The sequence below is a fragment of the Beta vulgaris genome, chromosome 6 (assembly GCF_026745355.1).
Source record: "Beta vulgaris subsp. vulgaris cultivar EL10 chromosome 6, EL10.2, whole genome shotgun sequence".
NCBI classification, from domain to species: Eukaryota; Viridiplantae; Streptophyta; class Magnoliopsida; order Caryophyllales; family Amaranthaceae; genus Beta; species Beta vulgaris.
The window spans coordinates 58558981-58572384 of NC_079207.1; the positions used below are offsets into that span (position 1 = coordinate 58558981).

Sequence of the window (13404 nt, forward strand, 5' to 3'; positions counted from 1 at the left end):
TTTTGTTTTATCTTATTTTATCTGAACTTATGTGATCTAATCTTATCTTATCTTATCTTTTTCTAAAATGAGTGAAAATAAGTTGAACATTTCTTTATCTTATTTTATTTTATCTGATCTTATCTTATCTTATTTTATCTGATTTAATCTGATCTTATCTTATCTTATTTGATCTGATTTAATCTGATCTTATCTTATCTTTAAAATAAGTTGAAAAGAACAGGGTCTAAAACTCAACTAAAGTTATCATAACTTATTAAGAATTGTTGAAACTGTAATGAATTTTTTATTATTAAGGGAAATAATAATATTTATTTAGTTAATAATAACAATGAAATTTATAAATACAATAGCCTTACATGATGATTTGTTAATTATCTTTTTGATGGTCAACAAAAAAAAACTAATATATCTTGTTGTTTTACTATTAGTAATGATAATAGTAATAACTATTATTACATTATTATTGTGTGTGGGAACTTAGCTTATAAATCTTATAAATTTTCTATGATTTATATTAATTGGCTCTTATCTAAACATATTGATGACTTACCAAAGCTTTGTATAATATATATAACTTATTAAAATTAATTGGAGTTAATTCAAATTTGTTAGAAACCGATTGCGCAATGGCAGAAGAGAAATCTTTCAAGACTGTGCCGTGGTAGGAGACCACTGACTTGAAAGCAATTACGGTTCGACAACGGTGGTAATCGATCTTGGCCGGAACGCTCCCCAAGGTTAACACAGTAGCCTAGACTGCCACCACTAGCATACTAAGCTTTGGAGAAAAGCACGAAACCCAGAAAAAGAAAGAAGAAGAAGAAAAGAGAAGGAAGAGAGTGTTTGTTTTTGTGTGTATCTCATAAACTGAGCAGAGGCACTGATTTATAGGAGAGAATCAGGCCAGAAAAACGGACGACAATAAATGGCCAGATCACAAGGGATTGCCATCAATCCTGTAACGGTCAAAACGTTACAGAATTCCAACGGTCACACACACGCAGTCCCGGGTCCAAAACTTTAGTTAAGTTTATTCCCCAAAGCCCAAAGCCCATGGTCCAACGGTCACACACGCGCAGTCCCGGGCGGCGCGCGCGTGTGTGATAGCAAGCCCAAACTAAACATGACATCCAACCACAAAAGCATCTCAAGTACTAACCCAATAGTAGGAAGGAGGGAGGGAATAAATAAACAAGGAGACATTCTCTCCCACAAGCAATGTGGGACAAACAACAAAAGAAGCCAAGGCTTTTTCAAGCCTTAACTCCAACAAAATTTATCTGTATAAATATTATTTGAATTTACAACTTATTTATATGGTTTGGAGCTTGTTGGACCTCTGGGTGAGTGGTCCTATGAGAGGACATCTAAGAGGAAATTCATCTTATCACGAGTTTTCGAAAATGGGCCAAAAAAAAAATCAGTATGAGACTATTTTTGTAGATCATTTAAAATAATCATCATTACATTAATTAGTTTATCATCTGTTATTACGCTCAAAGTTAGATTGTGATTACATAAATCCAAGGCAAAATATTTTATGCAATGAGAGTTGAATTATTACCATTTTTCACGTCCAGAGAAGGGGATTTCTTTGCTTTCTTTTTAAAGAGATAAGTGCCTAAGACAATTAGCATCCCCAAGATAGCTAATGGCACAGTGATTGCAATGACCAATTTGGTTACAGACTTCTTTCCTGCGCAGGCATATAATAAATGAGTGTCAAGAATTAAAGCTAATAGAGTTTTTTGTCAGAAACAACCTTCTAAAAATGTCATTTTGTGAGAAACAATCTTATAAATTTTTTGTTGTGAAAAACAACATTTAAACTCAATTTTTTTTGTAAGATCAGACCTGGTGCCTATTTTCCGGCATTGACTGGGATTTTCCGGCCTTGACTTTTTTTTTTACCCCCCTCCCTCTTTTTTATTTTACTTGGTATTAACTTTTCCTCCAATTCCATTCTTATAACCTACCCTATTTCAAAACCAACCCATCCTATTTTTCTCTCTCCTCTCTTTGGAACTGTGGAAGCATTGAAGGCTTGGGCTGCAATTGAATGCTACTCTGCAACAGCAAGTAAGAGAATTTAAAAATCCCGGCTGCAATTTCTCTCTCTTCAGTAAATTATTTCTCTTTTTCTTCTGTAATTCTCTCTCTCTCTCTCTCTCTCTTAACTGTTAAAATCTCCTAACTTAAGCAAACACTTTCACAAACATGAAACTCACAATAATTACAGAAGTAAAACACAAATGCAAAATCAACAACCGCATTTCATCATAGCACTAAAACGAAGAAAATTACAGATTAAGTTTAAAGGAATGTCCTAATTCGATCAATTGATAAGATAAGCCCTAATTCAATTGAAAAGATAACCCTAAATATTATGAACAAGAAGAAATTAATTGAGATGAAAAATCATAAACTTACCAATTGAGAACCCTAAAATACAGAAAATTTAGGGATTATTTTTGGGAAATTTTCGAATTTGGGGTTAATGTGGAAGAGAGAGAAGAAGTGGTTAAGTTTGGAGGAGGGAAGAAGTAGTTATATAAGGTGGGGTTATAAGAAAGAAATTGGAGAGAAAGTTAATATCAAGTAAAAAAAAAGAGAGGGAGGGGGTAAAAAAAAAGTCAAGGCCGGAAAATCCAGTCAATGTCGGAAAATAGGCACCAGGTCTGATCTTACAAAAAAATTGAGTTTAAAGGTTGTTTTTCACAAAAAAAAATTTATAAGGTTATTTATGACAAAATGATACTTTTAAAAGGTTGTTTCTGACAAAAAACTATTAATATTAAAAGAATATACCTTTGTAAAATTAGTCCGTGATCCTCAATATACAATTTAGTTACTTGGAAAATTTAATAGCATATTTGATTCATATAAATGAGGATTTGCTACCGAATGATCATTCCCTTGCTAAAGTAGTTGTATCTTTGCATAGTACAATAATTGAAACTGAATATTTGTCCCTATTTGTGATCTGAAATACATGTGTCATTTGCTCTCACAATACATCTTACACTCAAGTTTAGGGATGACAATAAATGTTCGACGCTACCCAAATTCGTAAATTTGAATTCGTATTTTAGCATATGGATCCCAACATTATATATAAATACGATGGATTCAGGCTAGATTCGGATCTTGTGGTCAGAATGCGGAGCAGGATATGATGCTAGGACCCGGACCCAAATTCTTAGACCCGTTCTTTTATTTTAAAAGCTAGTTTTAATATTTAAAATTAAATAAAAAATATATCAAATCAATTGATTAAATGAAACCCTAACTCACTTTCACTACTTCCTTTTATCTCTCTCTCCTCCATCCAACACCACCAACCAAATCTGCAATAAGATAATAGTCAAATCTGCGCTCATACCATGCATGCAATAAAAATATGTCTACATTGTGCCTGGGTCTGATTCAAATTCGAATTTTGTCTCTGAAAATAGATCTGAATTTGGATACATGAAAACCATATTTAGATATGACTAGTTACCATCCCTAATCTCAACCCATTCTCTTTCCTCTACCTTACCCGAGGTGTTAGGTTTTTAGAGTTAAACTAATTGTTGGCTAGGGTTATGCCCCTAATCATTTATCAATGTGAATTTGAATTCTTAAATCAAACACTTGAGAAAAGTAGAAAAAAGAGTTACACGCATTGTATTGTGCTTAGGAAATTAATTGATCTTCGAGTTTTTTTTTAAATTTTCTGCATATTAAATTAAAATATGAATTATCCATCAATATAACCTCGGTTTGAAGAGAGTACATATATATATAAATATATAATTAAATATAAAAAATATAATACAATCTCTTTTTTAGCGTAGGTTGATGTGTAAGAATACAACCGATGCAATGAAATGGTATAGTAGTGTTAAGAGTAGGACATGCTATTACTAACATTAACTTGATGAGTATTAATATATACATTTGTATTTAATTATCTTAAACATAGAAATATATTGTCTTCAAATATATTTTTTTCTCATAAAGACTAACATGAGATTGTAGAGTAGTTGATTAGTGCACTTATATCTCAAATGGTTCGAGGCATATAACGCACATTTTTATTATTTAACTAGTATTTGGGCCCGGGCGTTGCCCCGGGTTGGTATTGTGTTTCCGACTTGATATGCATTTTTTTCCACTCCCACTAAAATATACTAAGGAAAACTCAACATTTAAAAAAGTACAATTATAATAATATGGACACTTAAAGCATGATTAAAAGTTGGTTGAGATGGTAATTGTGTCACGTATAATAGCAAGAGGTCATGGGTTCAAATCTTGTTGCAGCCTAATTTTACTTTTGTTAATTAACATGACTTACGTACACATTGGACAATTCTAGTGGAGTAACAGAGGTACCACTTGGCGTGCATACATTATTACGCACGCCTTTTAATATATTTGTATAGATAAATATGTCATGTTATTGTATGGGGGAAGGGGGAGTACATGTGGCAATATTTTTGCTTTGAATTATATATATATATATATATATTAATAATATATATATATATATTATATATATATTATATTATATATAAATATATATGTATATGTATAATATATAATATGTATATGTATATATATATATGTATATGTATATATATATTGTATATATATATATATATATATATATGTATATGTATATATTATATATGTATATGTATTATATATATATGTATATGTATATATATATATGTATATGTATATATATATATATGTATATGTATAATATATATATATATGTTATATACATATATATATATATATATATATATGTATATGTATATATATATATACATATACATATATATATATATACATATATATATATATAATTCCACGTTAAAGAATGAGGAAGGATACTAGCATAAGTCTATATTGCTAATGGCTTTTAGGATATATGAAACCTTGACGAGTTGGGGGATGAAGGGGATCCCAACTTGTCAAGGGTGAGAATCGATCCCAAAACCTCGTGGAACCAAAAAGGAAGCTCTAACCACTAGGCTACCCTTCACTCTCTTGCCGAGCTATATATGGTTAGACTTACCTCCCGTCAGGACCGTTCCTGCATATTATTGGGCCCAGGGCAATATATGAAAAAAGGGCCCCCTAATGTATAAGAAATTTAGTAAAATATGCACGTTATAGGATAAAAACTAATTTAGAATTGACTAACTCATATTTATCAGAAACTATTTCTTCAAATTTTTTTTTTTCATATATATGATTAATATAATATATAATACTCTCTCCATCCTAGAAAAATTTGAACACTTGTTGCGTCACTTTGTTTAATGTGATAAGTTGTAGTGTGGTTATCAAATGGTATTCTTATATCAAAAAATAGATGTGATAGGAGTTGGTGGGTATTTTTTTATTGAAAAAGAGAAAAATCACATAATAATAGTAGGACCATGCCAAAAATAAAAGTGTTCAAAAATAAAAAGGAACAAACAAAAAACAAAAGTGTTCAAACTATTGTGAGACAGATGGAGTAATATGTAATAAACTAGATAAATTGATAATTGGACAAATAAAAGCGGGATATTGAAAAAAAATATACTCTATCATCCAAATAAAAGGAAAAAGAAATAAAATGAAAGAAAGCTATGAATTAGGATTCGAACCCGCGTGTATTCAGCATTTCAATGCCTCACATAAATAACTACCATATTTGCCAAGCTTGATATTTGCATTTTTATCTCTGAATTAAATACTTATCCAGTTTCAATTTATGGGCCCTGGGCAGGAGCCCCGTCAGCCCCGCCCCAGGCCGGGCCTGCCTCCCGTGTATATTTGTGTTTGGCCAGGTGAAATTTATCATAAGGACTAATCCAAGATAAGACACGATATTCTAACTGTTACTCCCTCCGTTTCCTAAAGATCTTCCCTCTTTTCGTTTAAGTGCGTTTCCAAAAGATCTTTCCTCTTTTACTTTATTCCTTATTTGGAAATTTTTTTCCCCTTTTTACCTTCTCATGTCCCTATCATATGGTCCACCATTACATTATTAATTCAATTTTACTTCCTTTCTCTCTCCTACTTTAACCTCTTTTTATTTTTTTATTTATCTTAATCCCTTTCTCTCTCCTACTTTACCCACCCCACACCCAACACAAATTAATTCTCATTGGTATTTGTAGTAACAGTAACAAGGAAGCTCTTTAGGAGACGGAGGTAGTACTTAGGAAAATTAGAATAACATTTGAAACTGGGAGAGTAGTTTTGTGCTAATAATTTGTAGTTATAAACGTCATTCATTCTTATTGGTATATATAGCTACTCTTATACTTCCTTTGTTTCTAAATAAGTGCAACAATTTGACTATTACGCTTGCCAAAAATACCAGTTTACAACTTTAACAATTATTATTTCTAATTATGTATTTGTAAAAATTATAAAAAGTTGATATATATGTTTTTGAATTTCTTTTTAAGTGCAATATTTTGACTTTTGCATTATTCACACACCCCCTCTTTTACTAATTTTTTTAACTACAATAATACAAATTCTTTCCCGTTCTCTTACAATAATACAAAATTTTGATTATTTTTTTATTAATACAAACATTAGATCAAAATTCCTCTAGTAGGTCAAGTTGACTTGGAACCGGTAAAAATAGGTCAAAAAAATTACAAAATGATCTTTCTCCATCCTCCCCAACCCTCCACCCACCTGAACCACCTCAACTTGTTACCTCCGACAGCAAGTTAACAATCGGTATTGCCTTACTGGAGGAATTTTGATCAAAAGTTTATATTATTAAAAAATAATCAAAAGTTTGTATTATTAGAAGAGGACGACGGGCAAAAGTTTGTATTATTTTTGTTAAAAAATCCTTTATTTTATTCATATTTGGTAAAGGTAAATTACCTAATTTGTTAGACCCACTTAATTTTACATTATCTCATAAACAAATTTTAAAACCTATTAAGATAAACAAAAAGGTCCTTTTTTTACTCTCCTTGTATTGTTATTACTACATTAAATAGTAAGATCGTTAAAAATTAATTAGTTCTGTTAAATAGGATTCCACTAATTATTATCTCTAATGAGTAGATTATTCACTAGGTAGACAATTTTTTTTTTATTTTACAAAGAGAATATATATATGCCATATGATAAAGAGAAACTTTAACAAGTTGAGGGAGTAAATGGAATATCAAAGTGAAGGGTGAAAATCGATCCCAAAAAATCTCTTAAAACCGTGAAAGATACTTTGACCACTTAACTATCATGTACTATAATAAATGTGTAAACTTTTCTCTGTAGTGTTCTTTTTTTGAGGGGTAATGCGAGAAACCGTTTTATCAAACTAAGTCAAGCTCCACCAAAGTTGTGATAATTTGGGGAAAAGAGTTCGTACACAGAAATTCCTCATTGAGGCCAACATTCCATCTTGTCATCCAATGAGTAACGATATTTCCCGCTCTCCTAACATGACTACATTTAAAACTAACAAAAGCCTTACTCAGAGCAATAGTATCTTTCAACAGGAGAAAAATAGGGGATACTCCCTCAACTTAATACGAGATAGTCGAGGCTACCATCAAAGCATCACATCCAAGCCACACCTTAGAGAGACCCAATCTGCGAGCCACCATCACGCCATAACGTACTGCTGCAGCTTCACCTGTTCTAGCATCCCATGATACTCCTAGGCGCATAGCTGCAGCTGCAATGAGTCTACCATCACTGCCACGGACAATCACTCCCAACCCCACACCATTATCAGCGCTTATATAAGCATCGGCATTCACTTTCGCCAAACCAGAAGGGGGTTTACCCCATGTTGCAGATGAAAGAGGTGAGAGAGCAGATGTCTTTTTGCACACATTATTGTTGTAGGTGATGTAATCCTCAACCATCTTACAGAATCCAGTGGCAACATGAATAGACGGAGGAGTAGCTTTAAAAATTGCTTTGTTTCTACAATGCCAGGCAACCCACGCAAGAGTTAGGAATTTGCGTAATTCAGGCTTAGTTAATTTTCCCACCAGCCACAATAAAAAATCAGCAAAAGAGGAAGAAGGTCCACCAAATATATATAAACCCAGCAAACTCGCTATATTGCCATATACTTGCAGCATGCTTACCCTCAAGAGAATGGAGTATGGTTTCAGCCTTCCCACATATTTGACACAAATTATCTGCAGTTATGTGTCTGTAACATAGGCGTTCTTTGCCAGCAAGACTACCCTTACAGGCTCGCCAAACAAAGTGTTTCAATTTGGGCGGACCATTAATAGACCAAACCGAACGCCACAAATCATTCTCATGTTGACCATTGTTGAGTTTCCAAGTGCGTGTATGCCCAAGCATGCCTAGCCAGTATGCTGACTTAACTAGAAAACATGTCGTCAGATTGGGGCCACCAATATCTACTATCCCTGGGCCAAAATTTTGACAACGGAATATTATAAATTAGTGCAGCATCTTCAGGCAGAAAACACGAATTTTCAACAACAGCATTCCACCCACTATTTTCAAAATCAATCAGGTCCATTACACGCATGTCAAGATCACTGTCCATTCTCGAAGTTGGCACACGTTGAGTACCATCCCCTGGCAACCAGGCATCATCCCACACTCTTATATTTGTCCCATTACCAACACACCATTTCAAACCTTCAAGTAATACATATTTGGCTCCCCCAAATACTCCTCCATGAATAACTGGGGTCATACCCCCTCAACGCAATGGACAAAGTCACTATGTTTAAAATAGCGAGCTTTAAGAACTTGATGGAGTAGGGAGTTTGTGTCTCTATAGAGCCTCCACCCTTGTTTTGCCAACAGGGCTTGATTGAAACATTTGAGATCCCCAAAACCCCATTCCTCCCATGCTCTTTGGTAAACAAAGAGAAGCCAAACCGTGCCAATGAAGTTTACCACCTGTATTCGAGTTTCCCCACTAAAATTTTGCCAATAGTGAGTGTATTTCATCCAATAAACCATCCGGAAACCGAAAGATACTCATCATGTATGTCGGGATTGCTTGTGCTACTGCTTTTATCAGAATCTCCTTTCCCGGACGAGAGAGGAATTTTTCTTTCCACCCTTGCAATTTTTTCCAAATTGTAGCCTTTAGACAAGCAAACACACTTTTCTTAGATCTTCCTATAATCGTCGGAAGGCCCAAATACTTCTCATGTTTGTCCACCTCTCGCACCTCAATAGTATCCACAATTTCCTTTCTCCTCTCTACAGACACTTTTTTGCTAAAAGCTACTTTAGTTTTGCTAAGATTTGACTTTTTGGTCGGAAGCTCTCTCATATTTACTGATAATATCAGCAACCACAGAGCTTTCTTGCAAATTTGGTCTAGCAAACAGTATGCTGTCATCAGTAAAGAAAAGTTGAGAAATCCTCGGGGCACCATGAAAAATTTTTACTCCGTGGATGGCATGCTCCCATGCCGCCTTAGAAATCAACGTAGAAAAAGCATCAGCACATAACAGAAATAAATAAGGTGAAATGGGGTCACCTTGTCGGAGTCCGCGACTTGGAATACGGTTGCAGGCCACGATGTTATTTATCTTAAAAGAAAAAGACACACTATGCAAGCACTCCATTATTTTCTGTGTCCATCGAGCATCAAACCTAAATTCCAACATCACATGTTCTAAAAAATTCCACTCAACCCTGTCGTAAGCCTTACTCATGTCCAATTTCAAAGCAACAGTACCATCCTTCCCTTCTCCCTTCCGTTTCATGTAATGGAAAATCTCAAAAGCAATAAGAGCATTATCTGTTATCAATCTTTTTGGCACAAATGCACTCTGGTTGACAGAAATTAAATCTCCCAGACACCCCTTCAGTTTAATAGCCAGAGTTTTTGAGATGATTTTGTACAAAACATTGCATAAACAGATAGGACGGAACTCTGACATTTTTGTTGGCATCGAGACCTTAGGAATGAGAACAATACATGTCTGATTAACCTCTTTTAGATCAACATCCTCCCGCCACCAATTTTGACAAAACTAATAATATCCGGGCCCACAACATGCCAAAACTTTTGAAAAAAAATAGCGTGCACACCATCGATGCCAGGAGCTTTGTTTGGATGCATCTGGAAAAGCGCATCACGAATTTCTTCTCCACTTGGTTCCCGAAGCAAATCCCTGTTTATTTCATTGGAAACACGAGACTCTAGGCCTGTTGTAGCTTCTTCAAAGCCACTCGGGTTACTGCTACCAAACAGATCATCAAAATAATCACAAATGATACCTTCCAACTCCTCGTTTGGCGTCTTCCATTTTCCCGCTTCATTGTATAACCCCTTGATTTCATTTCTTTTTCTTCTCTGGCTGGCCTTATGATGGAAATATTGGGTGCTTTTATCACCATATCTCAGTTCATTTGTTCTAGCTCGCGCATACCAATGAGACTCTTTCAACCGATACAATTCATCAAGCTCATCTGCAACATGTTGGCACTGGGCAAGGGCAGCACCATCCGGAGGTTTTTCCTACAGGTTATGAAGTAATCTTTCGGCAGCAATAATTCTTTTTTGCACGTTACCAAAAGTCTCGCTTGCCCATCTTGATAATGAACCCGCCACACTAGCAACACAAGTTGTAATGTGTTCATCAACACCATCCTTCCACCCATTTGACACCACTTGCTCGCACTTATTATCCGAAAGCCACATAGCTTCGAACTTGAATAATTTGCCCTTTCTATATCTTGTGCGCTCCTTCCCAAACTTCAGCAATATCGGACAACGATCCAATTTATATATAGGCAAGTGTATAACATCCGAGTAAGCAAACATTGAGCACCGATCTTGGTTAGCTACGAACCGATCAAGCCGCTCCCGAACTAACGTTTCCATAGATTTTCCCCTTTGCCAAGTGAAAATGCTCCCCTTGAAACCAAGATCCATCACATTACACCTATCCAACGCATCCCTAAAGCCATCCATTTGCCTCTCCCCCCTAACAGCCCCTCCCCACTTCTCATTCATACTCACAATCTCGTTAAAATCCCCAAACATCACCACTGGAAGAGATGTTTCCGTACACAGCTGAATCATAAGTTGCCAAGTAAGATGCTTGTGGACAGCCTCAGGCCAATCGTATATACCAAATGCACGCCACATCGGGTTGTTGTTCTCATCACACACATCCGCTGCAAAGTGGTGAGACGAAAAGGATTACACCCTCATATTTAAATCCTTCCACCAGAAACCCATGCCACCAGACAAACCAATGCTTCCGATACAAACACCCGCCTCATAGCCACACTTATTCCGAGCTTTTTCCAACACATTTTTATCGATCATCGTCTCCATCAAAAAAACTAAATTCGGCCTATCTCTCCAACACCACTCACGGAGGGTGTTAACTGTGCGAGGGTTGCCAAGCCCTTGACAGTTCCAACTTAATATTTCCATTGCCCTTCTCTGTAGTGTTCTTGTCATCTTACTTTTACTTATAAATTTTAATTAAATTTATTGCTAAGGACTAAAATTTAGTGGTTGAAACTAATTCTTAAGGATTAAAACTATATTCCATCTGTTCTTTTTTCGATGTAATATGTTGATTTTTTGACACTATTCATACAATTTACTTTGACTATTAATTGTTATTTATATATATGAAAAAATATAGTTATGTGGTATTTTGTTGGATAAGTCTCTTTATATATTTGAAATATGTAATTTTTATAGTTTTTACAATTATATAATTAGAGATATTACGGGTCAAACTTGTGTCTCGACAAGTGTGAAGAGTTAGATGTTATACTCCCTCTATTTCAAAATATAAGGCATTCACGCTTTACGAAAATTTTCTTTGACCACAAATATCTCTCAAATACGATAAATAAAAATTATAAAAACTATAGCGTTGGATTCGTTTTGAAAAATACTATAATAATATTATCTTTTTAAATTTTTTATCAACATAAATTAAGAGTAATTAACGGTCAAAGTTCAGCCTTGAACATCGTGCATGCTTTATATTGTGAAACAGAGGGAGTACCTATTAAAAAACGGATGGAGTATATTTTACTCATTAAAAAATAATAGAAAATAATTTTTTTCACATATCATATTTACGGTTGTGTTTTTCTATATCAATCAATTTTTACTGATCAAAACTGAATTTACTACTTAGTACAACTCCATCTTACTGACTGAAACTAATTTTTTCTTCATTGAAACTAATTCTTACTTACTACATGTCTACATCTAAACATTTTGGTTTATATTCACTATCATCTTAGGAGTTAAGCAATCAGCACATATCATAGAACTATAGAAGTACCTGTAGGAGTAGGAGCCACCGTTTGCAATACGTAATCGAACTTATAAATCTCGTACCTAAGGTTACAACTAGGCATCAGCACAACTTCTCCATTTTGCAACATGTTAACAAACTTAGATTGAGCTATAGTAAGACACTTGGAGCAATTCTCCATGCTCAAATCAGGTGTACATTGAGCCAAAATATACAAAGTCTTGTTCATGGGCAAAAACATCGCCTCCTTAGCGGCCAACATGTTGCCGGTGTAGTTAGAGGCTGCCATAGATATAACCTCTTTTAATGCATCCTGGAGAAATTTAGGCCAACGGTCTATGTCGATCACACGGTTCTCGTTGTATCGCACCCTGTTTGGAATTTCTTGTAAAGCGCCGAAAAAGGAGTTGTTTGAGTAACGAATCATACAATGTTCCTTCCACAATATAGCTTGTGTTGCCCTTGGACAAGAATTTTTCAATTGCTTGCTCGCCGTCTGAACACAATTGTGGCAGTCCTGAGAATTCAGGTCACCTCGGCACAAGGCAAGGCCGTAAGCAGGATCTTGAGTTTGTGACCCTTGTATGTGTGTAGAGAAAATATGTTTGGGGATCGAAATTTGGGATAGTAAAGTGGAGAGAAGATGTTTGAGATTGGTTTCGTATGAGCTATGAAGAGCGTAAGTGGAGGAGTTGTAGCAATCGGAATCATTGTAGTTTATTGTTACTGGAAGAGAAGCTGTAGTATCAAGCAAACATAGTAGCATAATCAAGAAAGGCAACATGATGAACTGCAGATAATTAGTGAACTTTTTCATTTTGTATATCTTTTTGAGGTAATGTACTAGTGGTGAACTTTGTATTCACGTAGTGGTTTGTACCTTCCTGACGACCTCTTGACATTTTCAACATAATCAATCAATCAATATCAACCAATCAATATTCATCAATCAATCAATATATATATATATATAAAGGAGGAACTTTTCGGAAACATAAAACACTCCACATAGGATTGTCATGTCATCAATTTTTATAAAAAAAATAGAGTTATTCATATATTTAAATATAATAAGCTTGGGTAAGCGAAAATTAGAGTTTCATGTTCAATGAACAACTTAAATTATTAT

At 34.6% G+C, this 13404-nt stretch overlaps 1 protein-coding gene across 3 annotated transcripts in view; it reads right to left on the bottom strand.

Moving 5' to 3' along the window:
* The window catches only part of LOC104897151 (cysteine-rich receptor-like protein kinase 8), a 38661-nt gene extending 25508 nt beyond the window's left edge, over positions 1 to 13153 (bottom strand). Inside the window, exons 1-2 of one of the 3 annotated variants that reach the window (XM_019250379.3) lie at positions 12303 to 13153; positions 1568 to 1699 (exon numbers count right to left, since the gene is read on the bottom strand). In XM_019250379.3, coding sequence (XP_019105924.2) covers positions 1568 to 1699; positions 12303 to 13092 — 922 coding nt within the window. In that variant the 5' untranslated portion in view covers positions 13093 to 13153. The remainder of the gene's footprint in view (positions 1 to 1567; positions 1700 to 12302) is intronic. The other 2 variants (XM_010683976.4, XM_010683977.4) reach the window with 2 other exon arrangements.
* Positions 13154 to 13404: the final 251 nt, after the last annotated feature.